Here is a 20,592-nt window from a genome sequence, read left to right as displayed (position 1 = left end):
CAATAGCATTTCTATACACTATGTGCAATCTGAGGAGGAAAACAGAAAAAAATTCATTTACAATAGCTACTAAAAAATAAATATTTAGGAATAAACTTAACCAAGGAAACAAATGAATTGTAGTTAGAAAACCATAAAATATTGCTAAAAGAAACTGAAAAAGACTTAAATAAATGGAAGGACAGTCCATGTTCATGTATTGGAAGACTAAATATTGTTATGATTTACACACTAATTTACAGATTCAACACAATCATGATAAAAATACCAATAGCCTTTTTTTTTTTTTTTTGGCAGAAATCAAAAGTCAATAATGAAATTCATTTGAAGGTCAAGAAGCCCCAAATAGCCAAAAATGTGTTCAAAAAGAATGACTTTGAAAGACTCTCACTTCCTGAATTGAAAGTAAATTACTTAAATACAGTGGTAAAAACAGCATGGTACTGGCATAAAGACAGACAAATTGACAAATGGAACTGAATTATGAACTCAGAAATAGACCTTCACATCTATGGTCAAGTGATTTTTGACAAGGCTGTTAAACCCACCCAGCTGGGCTAGACCAGTCTATTCAACCAATGGTGCTGAGAGAACTGTTTTGTCATATCCAAAAGATAGAAATAGAACCCCTATCTTATGCCTTATATGAAAATTAACTCTAAATGGATCAAGGACCTAAATTAAAAAACTACAACCATAAAACTTACAGAAGAAAATGTAGGAAAACATCTTTAAGTTCTTGTGGTAGGCAGTAGTTTCTTAAACCGTACAGTCAACGCACAAGTAACAAAATGAAAAATAGACAAATGGGATTCCCTCAAAATTAACACTTATATATCTCAAAGGACTTTGCCAAAATGGAGATAAAGCACCTGACTCAATGGAAGAAAATATTTGGCAATCACCTATCTGTTAAGGGTTTAATATCAATGATATATACAGAGATCATACAACTTAACAAGAAAAAGACAAAATATCCAATTAAAAACTGGGCAAAAGACTTGAAAAAGTAATTGTCCAAAGAAGAAATATAAATGGTGAAGAAACACATGAAAAAATGTTCAATATCACTAGCGACTAGAGAAATGCAAATCAAAACTACAATGAGATATCATTTCACACTAATTAGACTGCCCACTTTTAAAAAGCCGGAAAACTATAAATGTTGAAGAGGATGTTGAGAGTTAGGAATGCTTATTCACTGTTGGTGGGAATGTAGAATTGTACAGACGCTTTGGAGGACTGTTTGGTAGTTTCTAAGGAAGTTGAAAATAGGCTTACCATGGGACCCAGCAATACCAGAAAAACTGAAAGCAGTGATATGAACAGACATCTGCACATTGATTTTCATAGCAGTGATATTCACAATTGCCAAATGTTGGAAACAACCCAGGTGTCCATCAACTGATGAATGGGTAAACAAAGTGTGGTATATGCACACAATGGGATATTATGTAGCAGTAAGAATAAATGAAGTCCTGAAGCATATGACAACATGGATGGAGAACATTACGTTGAGTGAAGCAAGCCAGACACAAAAGGAGAAATATTGTATGATTGCTCTATTATGCACTAAATATATTATGTAAACTCATGGAATTAATAATTAGAATACAGGCCACAAGAATATAGAAGAGGGAAGAGAATAGAAAACTGAGGGTTAATCTGTGCAGAACTGTTAAAAAGTTGTTTGTAAATCTTTGGAAATGAATGGAAATGGTGAGAACACATCGTGGTGTTTGTGACTAGCAGAGATATTAGTTGGGTATGACATTGGTTGAACAGGAAAGTCTAAGGACATTTTTGTACCAGAGGGAAAGCTAAAAAATGTAACATGGGATTGTATAACATAATGAAACCTCATGTAAAATATGAATATGGGTGATATTAAATATATAATACTTTTTTACTCAACAAAATTCAAATATGCTAGAGAGATGGAAACAGAATAGCAGCTATATATGGTAGGGGAAGCACAGAGAGATTGAGAGGTGATGAGTTTTATTTGTTTGGTTGGTTTTTGTTTATTAATATTATTATTATTATTATTGGAATAATGAAAATGTTCTAAAGATAACTGGAATGATGAGTACACAATATGAGATTATACTGAATACCATTATTTTATACTTTGGATGTAATTATGCTTTATTAATATGTATCAATAAAATTGATTTGTTAAAAAAAGTTTATTACAAAGCTATAGTAGTCAAAACTGCATGGTAATAGAACAAGGATCAATATATAGACCAATGGAATTGAATTGAGAGTTGAGAAATAAACCCTTACATATATGGGTGATTGATTTTTGATAAGGCCACCATGTCACTAGGAAAGAATAGTCTCTTCAAGAAATGGTGCTTTGAGTATTCAATATGCATATGCAAAAGAATGAAGATGGGTCCTTCTCTCACCCCATATTTGGAAATTAACTCAAAATGGATTAAACTTTAATACAAGAACAGTTCCATAAAATTCCTGGAAGAAATGTAGAGAAACCTCTTCGGGATTTTGTGTTAAGCAATGGTTTCTTATGCTTTATACCCAAAGCATAAGCAACAGAAGAAAAAATATAAAAATGGGACCTCATTGAAATTAAAAACATTTGTGTGTCAAAAGCACTTTACAAAGAAAGAGAAAAGACAAACTACTGAATGGGAGAATATATTTGGAAACCACGTATCCAATTAGGTATTAATACATAAGGAAATCCTACAATTCAACAATTAAAAAGACAAATAATCCAATTTAAAAATGGGCAGAAGACTTGAATAGATATTTCTCCAAAGAGGATATGCAAATGATTAAAAAGATGAAAAGATGCTCAACATTATTAACTATTAGGGAAATGCAAATCAAAATACACTAAGATACCATTTCACAGCCATTAGAATTTATTAAATTAAAGCAGAAAAGTACAAGTGTTGGAGAGGATGGGGAAAAGTGGAAGCACTTATTCATTGTTGGTTGGAATGGAAAACTGTGGCACTTTCTCAGAAATTTAAGTATAGAATTATCATACGACCTGGAAATCCTATTTCTGGGTATATACCCCAAACAACTGAAAGCAGGGACTCAAACAGATATTTGCACACCAAAGTTCACAGTGGTATTATTCACAATTGCCAAAAAAATGGAAGTAACCCCAGTCTCTATCAATTGATGAAAAGATAAATAAATTGGCATATACACATGATAGAATATTATTCAGCATTAAAAAATGAATTTAGGATTCAAGCAACAACATAGATGAACCTTGATGTCATCATGTTGAGTGAAATAAGGCAGATACAAAAGGGCAAATATTGTAGGACTTCACTAATATGCAATAACTAGAATAAGCAAATTCATAGATTCAGATGCCAAAGTACAGGTTAGCAGGGGCTGGATTGGGTGTAAGGAATGTAGAGTTAATTTTTGAGTTGTAAAGCTTTAATTGGGTTGATGGTAAAGTTTTGGTAATAGATGGTGTTGATGGTAGCACAACAATGTCAATGTAATTAACAGCACTGAATTACATATATAAATGTGGTTAAAAGGGGAAATTTTAGGTGTGTTTACTTTACTAGTTGTATTGTTTTAACAAAAACAACATAGGACTGTAGAACACAGTGAACACTATTGTAAATGCTGGATTATAAAATAGTACAATTATAGTTAATAGTACAACTGTAAAGGTGTTCTTCCATGAATTGTAGCGAATAAACCACACTAATGGTGTTAATATGTGAGAACTCTGTATTTTATGAATGACTTTTTCGTAAACCTACAAATTTTTCTAATAAAAAGTAAAGAATGTAAAACTACAATTGGATAATAATAAACACTGATGAGAATGGCTAAAATTTTTAAAAACTAGTTATACCAAGTGTTGATAGGGATATGCAGTAATAAAATCCTCATATCTTTGCTGATCATCTACATGAAATGGTGTAACTACTTTGAAAAACAGTTTCGCCATTTTTTAAAGTATGATATGTGCATATAGTCTATGATGCAGGCTCTCAACTCCTAGTTATTTACCCCCAAGAAATGCAAGCATATGCCTTTATAAAGTCCTATACATTAATATTCATAGCAGCTTTACTTGTAGTAGCCAAAAAAAGTGGTAACAACTCAGATGGCTATCAACAGGTGAATGGATAAATATAATGTAGAATATGTACACAGTGAAATACTACTGAGAAATAAAAAGGAATGAATTACTCATACATACTGCAACATGGAAAAATCTGCGAATCCTTGAAGAGAGTCTGCTTGGCCCCACCTTCTCTTCCTAACTTTGTAGTAGAGACTTGTCAAAACTTTAGTCAAAACTTTAGTGTGGACTTCCCCAATGCTAGGCCATGGCCCTGGGTAGACTCCTGATGCTATGCTGAGTTCTGACCCAAGCTAAACCACAGAATGGACTGTAGTCAGAAGGACTGCACAACGCTACTGTTCTTGGAAAGGCTACACAATTACCTGCTTCTCTTCTGTAAGTCCATCCAGACCCCCTAAGACTTCTCCCAGACCCCTCTCAGTAATTTCCCAGTTCCCCATTTCCTTTCCTTTCATGCCTTTAAAAAAATTCTAGCTATCTCTGTGCTAATCAAAATTGAGACCAACTGTTTTTGTCTGTCCTGCCCCTTTAACTACTGTCCTGTATTTCCCTTTGATAGTGAAAGAACACAGAAAATAAGAGTACATATGGTACGATTTCATATACATGAAATTCTATAAAATTCAAAATAATCTATAGTGACAGAAAGCAGATCAATATTTACATGGGTATGAGGGTGGCAGAGAGGTATGAGAAAGAAGTAGTGCAAAGAGGTATCTTCTTGGATGTGATGGATGTGTTCTTTGTCTTGATTTGGTTATGGTCTCATGAGTATATATATTTGTCAAAATACACACTTTAAATATGTACTATTTCATATGTTTCAATTATATTTCAGTAAAGCTGTTAAAAAGCATACTATGAAGTACATGAATAGTCAAGTCACAACTGGGAGAAATATTCACAATATGTATATCTGACAAATGGTGTATATCCAGAATATATAAAGCACTCCTATAATTCAATTATAAAATCACAACTTCTTCCACCTTTTATAAGTATTTTATAAAAGAATGCATACAAGTGGCCACTGAGTACATGAAAACATTCTCAAAATCATTAGTTATTGCATTAGTCAGTTGAAAGGGGTGCTAATGCAAAGAACCAGAAATCTGTTGGCTTTTATAAAGGGTATTTATTTGAGCTAGAAGCTTTACAGTCACAAGGCCTTAAAGAGTCCATGTCAAAGTACCGTAAGAGGTACTTTGTCACCCAAAAGTCTGTTGCCAAGTGTTGATACAATATGGCAGGCAATGTCTGTGAGACATCAGCCTTCCTTCTTCCTCTTAAGGCTCCATAGTTCCAGCTTCTTCCAATTTCAGCTGTAGGCTGGCTTAAGGCCGTTCTCTTTCCCTAGATTCATTTCTTTCTGGGCTCACCTATCTTCCCTGAGCCTCTGCCATGTCTAATGAGCTGTCTCTCTTCCTCTGTGTTCTTCTTCTCTATATCTCTACTTCCATGTTTCAGTCTGTTTTATCAGCACCAAGAGGGCTAGGACTCAACGCTGCATCACACTTTAATGATGTGGTTGAATCAAAGCCCTAATCTTAACAATTTATCAGACATCTCAGCTGAATCTCATACAATCAAAGGGTTATCAGACCCAGAGGAACAGACCAGTTTACAAACATAATCTCTCTTCTTGGAATTTATAAACAATATCAAACTGCCACAGTTATCAAGGAAATAAAAATTACATTAATATGGCATTGCATACCAACAAAAGTGAGTAAATCTGAAAAACTGGCAAAATCCAGTCTTAATGTGATATGGTATAATTGAAACTTGAATGCGTTGCTTTGAAGGGCAGTACAACACAGAATCAATTATGTTATAATAATAACTAATACATTCTTGAAGTTTTCTAATCCTTTTTGTCTTGGTATAGATAGGCACTACAATGTAAAATGGCCACTTTTTAAATTCCAGACATAATACATAAGAATTAATGAGACAATTCTATAGGGCCTATGTATTATCCTATATCATCTAAGAAACAAATAAGAGCTGCATACTTTAAAGTCTATTTTTTTTCTTTATTTTCAAAGAAATAAAAAGATCCAGCACCTTACCTATATATTTATATCCTTCTTCCCCATTTACTATGGGTCTCAGCCAAGTTGATTTAAGTCGTGCTTTATTAGGCACATGGGCACCTTGAGGAGGATACAGCGTAAACAACATTTCAACAGCTTTGAACTTCGTGATTAGTTCAGAATATCTTTCATGATCTTCTGTCAAATAAAAAAGAATACTAAAAATCAAAAAACAAGTTTAGACATTTTACAATATGTTCTTCTTCTTCTTTTCTTTTTTTTTTTTAGGCAGTGCTGGGGATTGGACCCAGGACCTCGTACATGGGAAACAGGCACTCAGCCACTAAGCTATATCAACTCCACACGGCATATAAACGTAAAACTATTAAACAATTTGAATGCTGTTACCGTGAAAACATAGATTTTCTTTGGCCAAAGATACTTCCTAGCAAATAGATAATTCCTAGCAAATTTAAGGAGTAAGGGCCTTACTAATATCATCTTCAAGCACTATCAGTTTAAGGCAGTATTGTGAATAGCTGTGGGGAAAATATTAAAATAATCAACAAACAGCTTTCACATTACATACAACCATAATCATATATTTTGTTTTTTAGTAGCCATTAAAAATAAAATTAGATTACTATGGCAAAAAGTTCAGTAAATGTAAAGTAACAAAAACTAGAATTATTGAACAAATTTATATTCTTAGACTTTAGTTTGGAGACAATATTACACATATTGTGACTTTTTTTGACAACCATTATATAACACTATGTGCAAGGAATTGTTCCAAGTGGTTTAAAATATGAACTCATTTAATTTTCACAACACATCTATGAGCTAGGTCCTATTATTATTTCCATTTTACATGAAGAAACTGAATCCCAGAGAATTTAAGCAACTTGCCCATATTTCACAGTCCATGTGATGTAACTAGAATTCAGAATATCTAAGGAAGGTCTTATTTAAAACACATTTTTGTAAACTGAATATGACCTGCATTAACTAGTAAATGGGAAACTTGCAATTAAAAAATAATTTGAATTAAGAGTAAAAATCTCTGATTATGGAACTTAGGTCTCCAGTTTGTAATCCCCACTTATTCCATTTAATGATTGATAAACCAGTGTCCTAAAATTCAATAAAGCAGTCTCCTGAACAAATTAACTTAAATGACTCTACCTAGAACATTAAAAAATATTCATACTGACATAAATCTCCATTTATATAACCCTTACTCCTCTTCCCTTCCCTTCCCTCCCTTCTGCCTTTTTTTTTGTTATATTTCATATACTCTGCTATATTAAGTATAAGACAGTTTTACATAGTGATTATTAAGAAAGTAGTTTGTTAGTGGAGAATGTGTTGGTTATCAATCAATTGCCTTTCTGCTCTAAATCCAGCCTTCATTTTCCATCTCAGGAGGCTAGAACATTTCTCCCTTGCCATATGGCAAGTTTTTAAGCATCATAAGTAGAGGAAATGGAGGGAATTGGAGGGTGAAGGGGCTCTTCCTGGTTCTGAAGCAGGCTTCTCATGGCAGGCTTCTACAGGCTCAGCAGCCAGCAGGCAGAGCACCTTCTGGGCCAGTTCCCTGGCATACCATACAGTACCGTCCACTGGGAGCTTCCTACTGATGAACAGGCTCCCAGTGAAATACCAGTGAGTGTGTGACGCCTCCCTATGGACAGTTTCTTCTGGAACCTCAGAAAGTTTCTTTCCAGTGAGGTTCACTAGCAGGCCATCTCAGTGACCTCTCCCATTCACTGGGCCACAGCCATCCTCTTTCCCAAGTAGTCTGGACCCCAACTCTGGGGCAAACGTGGCATCTTTAAAATTTGTTCTTCCCTTGGATGCTTTGCCTCAGTGCTAGGGGTAGTGGCCACTCTCTATGTCTATTCTTCTCTAGAGTCCTTTTTACCCCTAAGTAGCTGGATTCTAATTCCCAATCATGGTTAATAATCTTTAAATTTAATTTTTCATGCTCAAATTCCTGTGTAGTTTCCATCTCCTGATTAAATCTGAGTGATACAGACAAAGCTGGGCTCTTATCCTAGAACCACCAGGCTATGAAATATTAGACACCCCAAGGTGATATTACTGACCTGGTTATTATTAGAATTAAATGAGACAAGGAATATAAAATATTTATAGCACCATGTCTACAAGTATTGGATGAATGCATTACCATTATTCATCCCACATTATTTTAATAATAAAAATTATAAAAGTCAGGAAATACTAAATAACATGTTGTTGTACTTTTATTTATAATCATCCTACATGGGGATGTCTCTGCCTCTAGTTTTCCTTCCTCAGATTCTGATTTTTTTAAATCAAAGAAGTTGTAAATTTACAGAACAATCATGTATAAAATACAAGAGTCCGATATACTACCCTTTCTTATAATTGTTCTATTACCTATAGCCCATGTTTTAACTTTAGTCTGTCTCTTTTTAAAGTGGAAAATTCAAAATCACTTCCTTCAAACTGAAAAAAAAAATATTCTCACATGTGTTCAGATGTGTGAACAGATATTATATATATCTTCTATATAATTCTAAATTTGTCTGTCAAGAGAAGAAAGAAAGCTAGAACTATTATAAAACAAATGCTGAAGAATAAATCCTTTTTGACTTAAGTAATACTTCTTCAAGATGTTGAGCAGAGGGGATACTCAGGCAGTAGATGTCTTTTCCAGTTGGGAAGGAAGCTAAGAATGGAGTATTAAATCTACAGGAAATTATATGGCTCAACTAAAGATAGCCCTCAGTTTTCCATAACAAGCAAAATTGATCACAGCTCCTCTCCTTCACACCATAGAGAAAAATAAAATCAAGTAGGAAAAACTAGAAGTAATAGTAGCTGTTTAGTAGAAAAGGGTCAAATTGCTCTTAAGGTGTCCACTATCCCCAACATCTTTCTAATTCATTTAGTTTTAAAAAAAAAAGATATTTTGCAACATTATTGGGATTATGGGATTATGTTTATCAGTTTTAATAAAGCATTTTATTTTCCGTAATGGCAAATGCTTCAATTTCAAGCAAAATAAAATGCCTATACTAAAATCTAAGTAGAGGTAAATTTAGAACTGCTATTTTCTATTACTAGCTTATCCTGATTGAATACTACATAAAAAAAACGTAAGTGTTGAATTTGCAAGGATAACATCATAGAGTGATAAGCATATCATCCAAAACATGTTGAAAGTTTTTATCTCAATGTCTTACTAATGCTACCATTTGCCATTGCATAATGCAAATGAAGTCTTGAGGCTTATGTAAATAAGGCACCATGAATTTTGAATGAATTTTCTTTCCTTCACAGTATTGTTCAAATTTGATTACAAACAAGCATTTTTTTCACTTTTAAAAATATATATCATGTACTAAAAATATAACATGTTCTCTTCATTTTATTTATTACATATGATATCTCAAGAGAAAAACAGGACATTTTTGTTATTGCTACTTATAATGTTTGCTATTTATGGAGTACCTTTTCTTTAATACACTTTTAAGTCAATATTACTGCATTGGATTTAATGTGGATGGTAACAGTATCCTCAGAACTCAAAAGATTAAGAGCTCTTCCTTACCCCTTCTTTACCAGATTATATATGTAGTAAAATCTGAAGATCATAGATTTATGATCTTTATAGTAGGCCTGGTACTGGGGCAAGAGCCAGAGTGGAATTTCCATAACTCTCTGTATCAGCCAGGTCACCCAGTGTTTCATTAACTTCCCTGAGAGGCAGTGGCAGTGGTTGAGAATAGGGGCTCTGGAGTTACAGCACTTGAGTGGGAATCTTGGATCTGCCACTTACCAGTTGTGTGACCTGAAGCAAGCCTGTCAACTTCTCTTTGCCTAGCATCAGAGTAAAAGTATCCACATGATAGGGTTGTCATGTGGACTAAGTATTAATAGGTTAATATAAATAAAGTTGTGATGGTTAGGTTCATGTGTCGACTTGGCCAGGCAACGGTGCCCAGTTGTTTGGTCAAGCAAGCACTGGCATAATTGTTACTGTGAGGATATTTCATGGACTTAAATCATCAGTGACTTGATTACATATATAGCTGATTACATCTATACTCAACTGAGGAGATTGCTGTCAGCAATGAGATACATCTTATCCAACCAGTTGAAGGTGTTAAAAGGAAAAGTGATTATTTCAGCAGTCAGAAGAGAGAATTTCCATATCAACTTCAGTCAGCCAACTTCTCATGGAATATGCATAGAAAACCTTCATCAGAGTTTCCAGCTTGCAGCTTGCCATATAGAATTTGGACTCATGCTTTCCCTACTATTGTATAAGATGATTATATAAAATCTTATATTTACAGACATCTCCTCTTTGTTCTGTTTCCATAGAAAACCCTGACGAATACAAAAGTTTTTAGAGAAACAACATTATTTAAATATTATTTATTACTATTATTACAATTCTGTTTATTCAGCAGATGCTGGTACAGAATATATCCTATTTATATCACAACAGCATCTTTCAATCTCCTCTCCCTCTTGCTTGTGCTCTGGTGGGTGAGCGGCAAAAGAACTGTCTTCCTGAAGTCACTGTCCTTTCACCCTCATGATATTTTGTGTGCTTTAGTGGTCAGTGGTTCCTGTTGGATACTGATCAGTGTCCTGGCAGTTTCTGCCATTTTCAGAAGGTTTTTGGCTCATCATTGCTCTTTGGCTACTAATTGGCATTGTGACAATCTTCCTTTTATTTGTAGTAATAACAGCAGTAATTACCAAATTTGATTGAATCTAAGACATTCCACATTGTGATGACCCCATCTCTTTATTTTCCTCTAAGAAATATAAAAATCTCACCATTTACTGTGGCAGTCAATGAAAGCCTGTTGAGACATGCATAAGCATGACCACTGGAATGAACTCCCAACTCTGTGAAGTCTCTTAGCCATAAAAACTCATTTGTATATCCTTTCCCCCATTTTGGTCAAGGTCTTTTTCCAAATGTATCACTAGTCATTGCTTGGTAATAATTCCTCAGTGCCAGAGAGGCTCATTCCTGGGAGTCATGTCCCACACTGGGGGCAAGGGGAGGCTGTGCATTTATATGCTGAGTTTGAGCCCTCTAGAGACATCTAGATATTACAGGCCAGGTAGACAGCTCAGGAGTTTAGCACCTTGTCAGTGGGCCTTACTTTGAAATTTATGCTCCCCAGTGTGACAAAGTTGGACTCATTTGTGGTTTTCCTGCACATGGCTCTTCTGCCCCTTCTATTTGAACCTATAGTTAGTACTATACTTGATAGGTATATGTCCAAGAGACTTAAATCTTTGGTCTGCCCATGTGCCAGTTGAACCTGACTCTCAGCTGAGTTGCAACACCTACTCTCCAGTTCATTAGATTTACCCAAGACAACTAACAAGGGGATGGTGATGCACAATGACCATCTCAAGGAACAGAGAGTGTCTGCAACTGCAAGCAAGACAGTTCTATCCATGTCCCTCATGGGATCTACACCTCCTCTCAATTAGAAATAGAGTGGGCATCACCAACTCAAAAGCTTCAAGATTGGGGAATGAACAATGGACTAAAGTAGACTTGTTATTATTCATTGTAGACTTATTATTATTCTAGCAATGGAAGAACCTGCATCCTTGATATAAAGGCAGTGGCCACTAGATGTTCTGAGAGGAGGGAGAGAGAAGAAAAGGTGTAATATGGTGGCATTTGCAGGACATTGGAATTGTCCTTCATGATGTCACACAATGATGGATACAAGCCATTATATATTTTGTCATAAATTACAAAATTGTGTGGGACAGAGTGTAAACTATAATGTAAACTATGATGCCTGGTTAGTGGCAATGCTTCAATATGCATTCATCAATTGTAACAAATGTACCGTACTAATGAAAAATGTTAATGTGGGAAAGTGTGAGGAGGGTAGGGAGTGGGGCATATGGGAATCTCCTATAGTTTTTATGTAACATTTATGTAATCTAAAGTATCATAAAAAATGTTTAATGTCTTTTAAAAAATGAATTTATGCTCTGTCAGAAGAATCTTAGGAAAAATTCTATTGGTACTTTGTTGTCTAAGTCTCACCTTCATCTGGTACTTCCCCAAATATAAATCCAAGATCCAATTTTATGCAAATTTAAAATTTAGCTTATTGTAGAAAGCATTCAAAGTTACATATCTGCTTTATTATAAAATATTAATCTTATGTGATGCATTTCAATTCCTCATTAAATTTTTTCTTCTCAAAAAAAAAGTTTTGCCATTTAAGTATGACATGCCATTGATTTTAAGACAGCCCAACTTTAGAGACGATCAAGTGTGAAATACACATCTTGGAATTACAAATATAGTAAAAGCAACATCTCTAATTGCCTAATTGACAAATACACTTGCCTAACTAAATGTCTCCTCAAACTCTACATGACAAATCTGTCCTGTAGCAGAATTTCCTGTCTCAGTAAATAACATCCAGCTAATAGTATAATCTGGAAAATGTGAAGACATCCTTGAAATTTGCTTCACTCCTCACTGCCACCATTCTAGAAAAACTATCAATCATTATTCAGATCCATTCGACTCCTACGTGGTCTTCATGAGACCACTCTGGGCCCCTTTCCATTTTTTTTTTGTTTGTAATATTTTAAAAGTATGAACCCAACCACACATTTTCCTATTCAGTGTTTCTCGATGGCTCCTTACAATGGCCTAACAGACTCTGAACAATCTGGCTCCTGCCTTGTCCTCCATCTGTGCTCTAGCTACCTTGTTTTCTTTGTTTCTTAAATATATCTGCTTCCTCCTTTTTCAGAACCTTTTCAAAGGACGGTCTGTCTACCTGACCTTTTCTCCCAAACCCTTCCCTCTGTTGTCTTATTAACTTCAATATCTTCACATTTCTCCCCAAAGCTTCCTGTGACTCCCATCCAAACTAGGTCAAGTCTACAAGTTATATGATCTAAAAATTACTGCTCTGAGTACTTTTTCTCCATTATACTTATTACAGTCTGTAACTATATGTTTTACCCTATTATTTGATTTACAACTGTTTCATTAGCAAGATTATAAACTCTAGGAAGGCAAGGTCCATGACTCTTTGCTAACCATTATATCCCCTAGCATTAGTATTGTACCTGATGCTTAGAAAGGGTCAGAGTCCTTTTAATTAATTCCTGAATACAACAATTGCTAGAATTTATTGAGAGTTTAGCATATGCAGGAAGGCAGTGGGCTATGTAGGTTACATACATTATCGCATTTAATCCTAAAATCACATACTTTTAATTTTCGGACAATCCTATGAACTCAATATTATCATACTCATGTTAAAGCTCAAGACACTGAGCCACATAGAGGTTAGAGAGCATTTTCAAGATCTCCCAGCTAATTAGTGGTAGAACCAGAATCAAAATCCAATTCGGCCTAACTTTAAACCCTGCTCTTTTAACCATTACACCTTACTCTTCTAACAAACAGTTCCAAATATCATGGGACTGTTAGTGGTGCCATAGATTGCTGGTCAATTAGTGGTCTCTCCAAGCTTCCAATTCTTTCAAATCCCTTCAAATCCTTCAGCTGACCCTATAAAATATAGTCAGCTAGTCAGCACTATACTTTTCTCACAGAACGGCAGGTCATAGTTTTCCCCAGGCAGTTTTCTGATTTTGATCTCCTTCACCAGATCTTATTTTGTAGGGACCACTGCAGAGCCCTCAAGTCCAAACCACTATTGTAGACTGAGTAAAATCCTCTAAGTTTGCTCAGGATATAAATCAATATAAAATCCCAGTATGACCTTTTTATCTACCTCTAGTTTCCCCTGACTCTCAGATAATGAGGCTCATCATATTTAATGTTCAAGATGGTGACTTCTCAGAAAACTCAAAGATGACCTACCGAAGCTCTCCCAAACAGGACACTATGTTACTGAAAGTTTAGTATCTCCCTCCTACAGAGTGTGAATTTGAACATTTAAGACAGTGGACTCCTAGACATGTAATCTGGGTATCACAAAGATTTTAAAAATTAATTATAAAAGTTAAAAATTAGGAAAATGACATAAACACTTCTACTTATAAATTCTGCTAAGGAAAGATGATAAAAAGGAAGAGCATCTATTATCACAATTCTTATTATTTTTAAGACTATTTTAACACCAAATATCCAATGAGTAACAAAATCTTAGAAGAATAGCATTTAATGTTGAATGGTGAGAATCTTGAACGTACAGAATTTTTAAGAGTATCAGCTTCTTACTAATGTGCCTGATCCTCAATATAAATTCCAACATAAACATAATATGTAAAAACGGCATGTAACAATGAAAAGACAAACACCCCAATTCAAAAATGGGCAAAAGGCTTAAATAGACATTTCTCCATTGAGGATATAAGATGGCCAAAAAGCACATGAAAAGATGTTCGACATCAAATGCCATTAAGGAGTGGCACAGGTGTAGCTCAGTGGTTGAGCACCTGCTTTGAATGTACCAGGTCTAGAGTTCAATCACTGGTACTTTCTAAAAAATAAAATAAAGTTGTCTTTAAAAAAAAAAGCCATTAAGGAAATGCAAATCAGAACCACAATGAGAGACCATTTTATACCCACTAGAATAACTACTATTAAAAAAAACAGAAAATAAGTAATGGAGAGGATGTGGAGAAAGAGGAACACTTATGTATTGTGGGAAGGCATATAAGATGGTGTAACCTCTGAAGAAGACAGTTGAATAGTTCCTCAGAAAGTTAAGCATAGAATTACCATATAAACAGGCAATTCCATTCCTGTATATACACCCCAAAGAACTGAAGACAGGGACTTACACAGGTAGTTGCACATTTTTGGCAGCAATCCAAGTGTCCACTGACAGATGAATGGATAAACAAAATGTGTATATGCACGCAGCAGATTATTATTCAGTCGTAAAAAGGAAAGAAATTATGATACATGCTACAATGGCTGAACCTTGAAGACATCTGTTGAGTGAAATAAGCCAAACCCAAATTTTGAAACATCGTTTGACCTCACCGGTATTAAATAATTAGAATATGCAAATTCAGAGTCAGAAACCAGAATACTGGTTACCAGGGACCCAGGGATCAGGAGTTGGGGGTATGCGTGGGGAGAAATAGGGGTTAATGCTAAATAGGTCAGAGTTTTTGTCTGGGGTGATGGAAAAATTTGGTAATGGATGGTGGTGCTGGTGCCACAGCATTGTGAGTATAATTAGTGCTGAATTGGAGTGGTTGAAGTGGAAAATTTTAGGTTAGATATGTTATCAGAATAAAATTTAAAACAAAACTGTACAACACAAAGAGTGAAGCCTCATGTAAACTATAGACTACAGTTAGTATAATTTTAATAATATTGTTTCATCAATTGTAATAAAGGCACCACACAAATATACATGTTATTAGGGAAAACTGTGTGTATGTGGTGTGTATGGAGGGGTGATGGGAACTCTACTTTCTGTATGTTTTTCTGTAAACCTATAACTGCTGTAATTTTAAAAAAAAGAAAACACATCAAATCAAAGGGTACATGCACAAATTGTTAAGGTCAGGACCAGTCCTACGTGCATCATAGAAAGTTAGTTGGCTAACAAAGCTTTACTAGGTGACCTTAAACTACTGTACCAGAATGACAGACCTAATTATTGAAGTCTATTTTAATAACTATTTACAAGTATGGGTAGAAATAGCCTAGTCCTTTGCCTTTACCTAGTACCAGAACTCTTGTGTAACTAACTTTATACTAATCTAGGCAAAAATCAACTTTACAGACTTCATCCTAACATACCATTCACAGGCTAAAAACAATGATAACAGGTAATGGAGGTTTTATCCCATTGTGAATATTATGCATTCAAAATGCTAATGTATCTCCTAAGGGCCATTGAACACCTGAGATTTTCAGTATGGGGTTATAACTGAACTTGAACTAGTTGTCAAATAATCTACAACCCATTATAAATGACCAGTTTCTAAATTTTACACTTTTAATATCATGTCGCCATTCAGTTAAATCACTTAAGGTTGCATTCATTTTCTTCTATTTGAAATAAGTGAATGTCATACTTTTTTGGCATGCCATTTTTTTCTAAGCTTTTTCTATTCATTACCAAATTTAAAAAGAAAGATACCAATTTATCAACATGAAAAATTATATATGTCTTCAAGAAGCAAAAGTGAATCTAAAGACAGCCCAATTCCTAAATTAATGGAACTTTCTGACATTTAATTTCTTTTAAGCTGAAATATAAGATCTCAAAGATCACTGATGAAGGAGTAAAACATTAATATTCAGAACCAAAGGGCAAAATGGTTAAGAAGGCAGTTTAACAATATGTCACTGAATAATATAACCTGTAAAAATAAATGCAAGAACAATTGATCTCTTACATTACAATTAAGTACTGACAGTACTTAATTTAAACAAGAGCAAAAATGTTCATTAACTCTTGACTGAGAGTAAAGGATCAAAATGAGGGTGTAAATTAATTAAAAATGGTTGACATATAGCAAATAGTACTACTTTTAAATACCCTCAGTTCATGAAAACAGGCACATATTGTAAATTTCACCAGAAAGTTTTTCACTAATTCAAAGGTTAAATTTTTGAAAATCAAGCACTTACTACATCCTTTTATAAATTCATTCAAAACACTATTTTAAAACAGAAAATTAGGGGATCATAGTCATTTGATTTGATTGTATCAAAGTACAGTTATTTTAAAAGGTCTGCTTCTTTAGAATTTTAAATATACAGAGTTCATAAATATCCTAATATCATAATTTTATTTCCATGCTAGTTTTTTATTTTTACTTTTTAATCTTACAAGTAAATTAGATATATTTCTAAGTGTTGGATAGCAAAAGCTCAAAGACTTTTCTCTTTTTCTTCTTCATGGAATTTAGGTAGAAACAGATCATATTACTATGCATAAATAAATCAGGTAGCTTGCCTAAAGTGCTAAAATAATTATTGGTTAATAATTTAAGTATTCCTTCTGAGGGGCATTTTCTATCTTCTAAAAAACTGTGTGTATGTGTATACTGGAGGTAATACAAATATTGTCTCAAATGATTGGTATATTACAATTAATTTTAAGTACTCTGTTTTAAAACATATACCCTCTAATTCTCTCAAGGTATGAGTCTCAAGATGGCCACATTAAATCCAGTAATATGACAAGGTATTTATTTTTATTTTGTTTTTTGATAGAGTATTTTGACAAAGAAACTTACCTCTTAGGTTAGCAGCAGTTAATAATACAACTATTATTAATTGTTAATTAATTTTTAAAAGATTTATTATTACTTTACTTCTCTCCCCTCCCCCCCCCCCCAGTTGTCTGCTTTCTGTGTCCATTCACTGTGTGTTATTCTATGTCCGCTTATATTTTTGTCAGCGGTCCTGGAATCTGTGTCTCTTTTTTTTGCATCATCTTGCTGCATCAGCTCTCAGTGTGTGCGGCACCATTCCTGGGCAGGCTGCACTTTTTTCACACTGGGCATCTCTCCTTATGGGGCACATTCCTTGCATGTGGGGTTCCCCTACACAGGGAACACCCCTGCATGGAATGGCACTCCTTGCGTGTATCAGCACTGCGTGTGAGCCAGCTCATCACGCAGGTCAGGAGGCCCTGGGTTTGAACCCTGGACCTCCCATCTTGTAGGCGGATGCTCTAGCCATTGAGCCAAATCTGCTTCCCTGTTAATTAAATTTTGAATTATCCATTCCTTTTGTTTTTCTTGCCACAGATTACCACTGTTTTGTCATTTTCCTAAATGTGTACATATCCTTAAAGGCAAGGAGAGGTGAATTCTAACCAATTCATTAGTAGTATCAGTTTTAAAATATGCTTTGGGGAGAAAGTTGGAGTTAATTATACATGCTCAATATTTTAAATATTTTTTGTCCCATAGTACTTCAATCCCTTAGGAAAAACACAATAATTGGCAGTTGACTATAGCAGGATTAGTTCTATATCCTTTACTCACAATTATATCAGCAAGGCATGCAAAAACATTAAGAAAAGTAAATCTTTACCCTGCTCTTTCTACTTAGGACTTTCTCTAGATTCAGGAGGCAAAATAATACTGGTGGTAGGTTGAATTATGTATCCCAGAAAAACATGTTCCTAATCTTAGTACAATCCTGTGGGTATGAATCTATTGAAAATAGGACCTTTTGAAGATGTTATTTTTAGTTAAGGTGTGGCCATCTGAATCAGGATGGGTCTTAATCCTATTACCAATGGTCTTACAAAGAAGGCCACCAGGAGAAAGTCACCAGGGAGGAGAGAAGCTGGAAGTCCATGGAACCAGGAAGAAGAAAGATAAGTCATCCCCAAGTGCATTGCTATGTGAAAGAAAATCCAAGGGCCCATGGATGCTAGTTGTCAGCCCCAGGACCCCACAGTCTTGGGGAGGAAGCATCACCTCACTGACACTTAGATTGTGGACTGCTCCTAGCGTCTAAACTATGAGCCTATAAATTCAGGTTTGTAAACCAACTCATTGTGTGGTATTTGCTTTAGCAGCTAGGAAATACTATACTATACTATACTATACTATACTATACTATACTATACTATACTATACTATACTATACTATATAATGAACTCCAAATAGACAGTAAGTAATGAACCACTCTCTAGCTTTATGTACTTCATTTGCCAGGTGATGTAGATTTCTACAAACTGGTAAAGGGGTTGATAATTTGAGGCCTGTTTATTGATTATTAAGGTTACCCAAAATTCTTTCTGAAACAAAGGTGGGTACAAGCCAATTAATAAAGGGATGAAATTAGTTATTTAACAAATGTCCAATTTACTGACTCTTGTTTACAGGTATTCCAGTAGTTTGAATTATGTACCACTTCTCAGTACATGTTCTTAATCTTAATTCTCATTCCTGTAAGTGTAGATTTATTTGTAAATAAGACTTTTTGAAGATGTTATCATTACTTAAGGTGTTGCCAACTGAATCTGGGTTGGTTATAATTCATATTACTATAAGTCTTATAAAGAGAAGAAACTGGAAGAGAAGTCCGCAGAGGAAAACACTAGCCATCAGCAGAAACCAGAAGAGAAGACACAAAGGGAGAGATGGCCATTTGCTGGGAGGCAGAGATACAAGCCAATGGATCCCAAGGCTTGTGGCGAGCCACCACCAGAATGCTACAGATTTTAGTGAGACAATGGCTTTGTCAACACCTGGATTTTGGACTTCTAGCCTCCAAACCCATGAGAAAATAAATTCCCATTGTTTAAACCAACACATTGTGGTACTTTCCACAGCAGCATGGCAAACCAAAACAATTTTCAATAGGTAATAATATCCCTATCTAAAGGTGGCAGAAAAAAGGAAATTCTCCCATGGTAGCCAATAAAAACATTTTTAATCTACAAAAAATACAAATACCACAACTGCATTTTTAGTTAAACATGGAAATTCTACAACCTCAAATAATTTTGAAGAATATATGACAGAAACAGTCAATATTTAGACATAAATGAGAAAGAATGCCTAGAATTGGCATAAAACTCCTTATATCTTGACAAGATTGAGAAATCTCTGAAAGGAAGAGTCAGAGTCCTGAAGGAACCCTCCAGGGATCTCAAGGAAGTAACAAGACCTGGGTGTGAATGGACCAAGGGAGAAGCAGAGAACTTAACAAAGGGGCCCGATCTACACAACACCTCAGAATGACAGTTGAGATGGAACTGTTGGAAGAAAGATTCATGTCCATCCCACATATAAAATACATTTACCCCATCCCAATATGCCAAAATTCTCAATCCCAACAGCATCAATTTAAGGTCAAAATTTCATCCAAATCTTATTTTCACCAACATCCCCAATCTCATCATATAGGTCATCTAAATTTGGTATAGAAGAGGCTCTGGGTATAATCCATCCTAGGGCACAATTCTTCTCCATTTATGGACCAGTGAATTTCAAGAAAAGCTGTCTGCTCCCAAAATACAATGGTGAGATAGGCATAAGATAACAGTTATAAGCATTCCTTTTCAAAAAAGAGAAAATAGAAAGAAAAATAAGGAGTCACTGGTTTGAAGCAATTTTGAAATCCTAACTGTTAGGTTCCAAGGCCTAGGAATAATCCTCTGTGGTTCTCAGCTCCACCACTGAGCCATTCTTCCATTTGATGAAAAGTAGCACAGATTTGCAGCTGACTAATTTCATCAGTTTGTTTTCTACCTATACACTCTCATTTCATACTATCTTCTTCCCTTTTAGTCCAAGCTGGCAGTGTCCTGCTGGTATAATATTCTCATAAAACGTGTGGCTCCCCCATGCATGTCATGGATATTCGCTCCCTTAGAGATTGTTGCACAGTTTTTTTCCTGGATAATCCTAGCTCTCTTTCTTGTTAATACAGAGATGACTGAGGGGGATCTATCAATCAATTACACTTGCATCTCTTC

General features: G+C 34.9%; 1 protein-coding gene across 1 annotated transcript in view; it reads right to left on the bottom strand.

The window, feature by feature from the left end:
* Positions 1-20,592, bottom strand: part of IQCM (IQ motif containing M) — a 470,255-nt gene that overhangs the window by 95,617 nt on the left and 354,046 nt on the right. Inside the window, exon 11 of the mRNA XM_004479990.3 lies at positions 6,175-6,336. Within this exon, the coding sequence (XP_004480047.2) occupies positions 6,175-6,336 (162 nt within the window). The remainder of the gene's footprint in view (positions 1-6,174; positions 6,337-20,592) is intronic.

This window comes from Dasypus novemcinctus, chromosome 1 (assembly GCF_030445035.2).
Source record: "Dasypus novemcinctus isolate mDasNov1 chromosome 1, mDasNov1.1.hap2, whole genome shotgun sequence".
NCBI classification, from domain to species: domain Eukaryota; kingdom Metazoa; phylum Chordata; class Mammalia; order Cingulata; family Dasypodidae; genus Dasypus; species Dasypus novemcinctus.
This window is presented reverse-complemented; position numbering and strand designations above follow the sequence as displayed.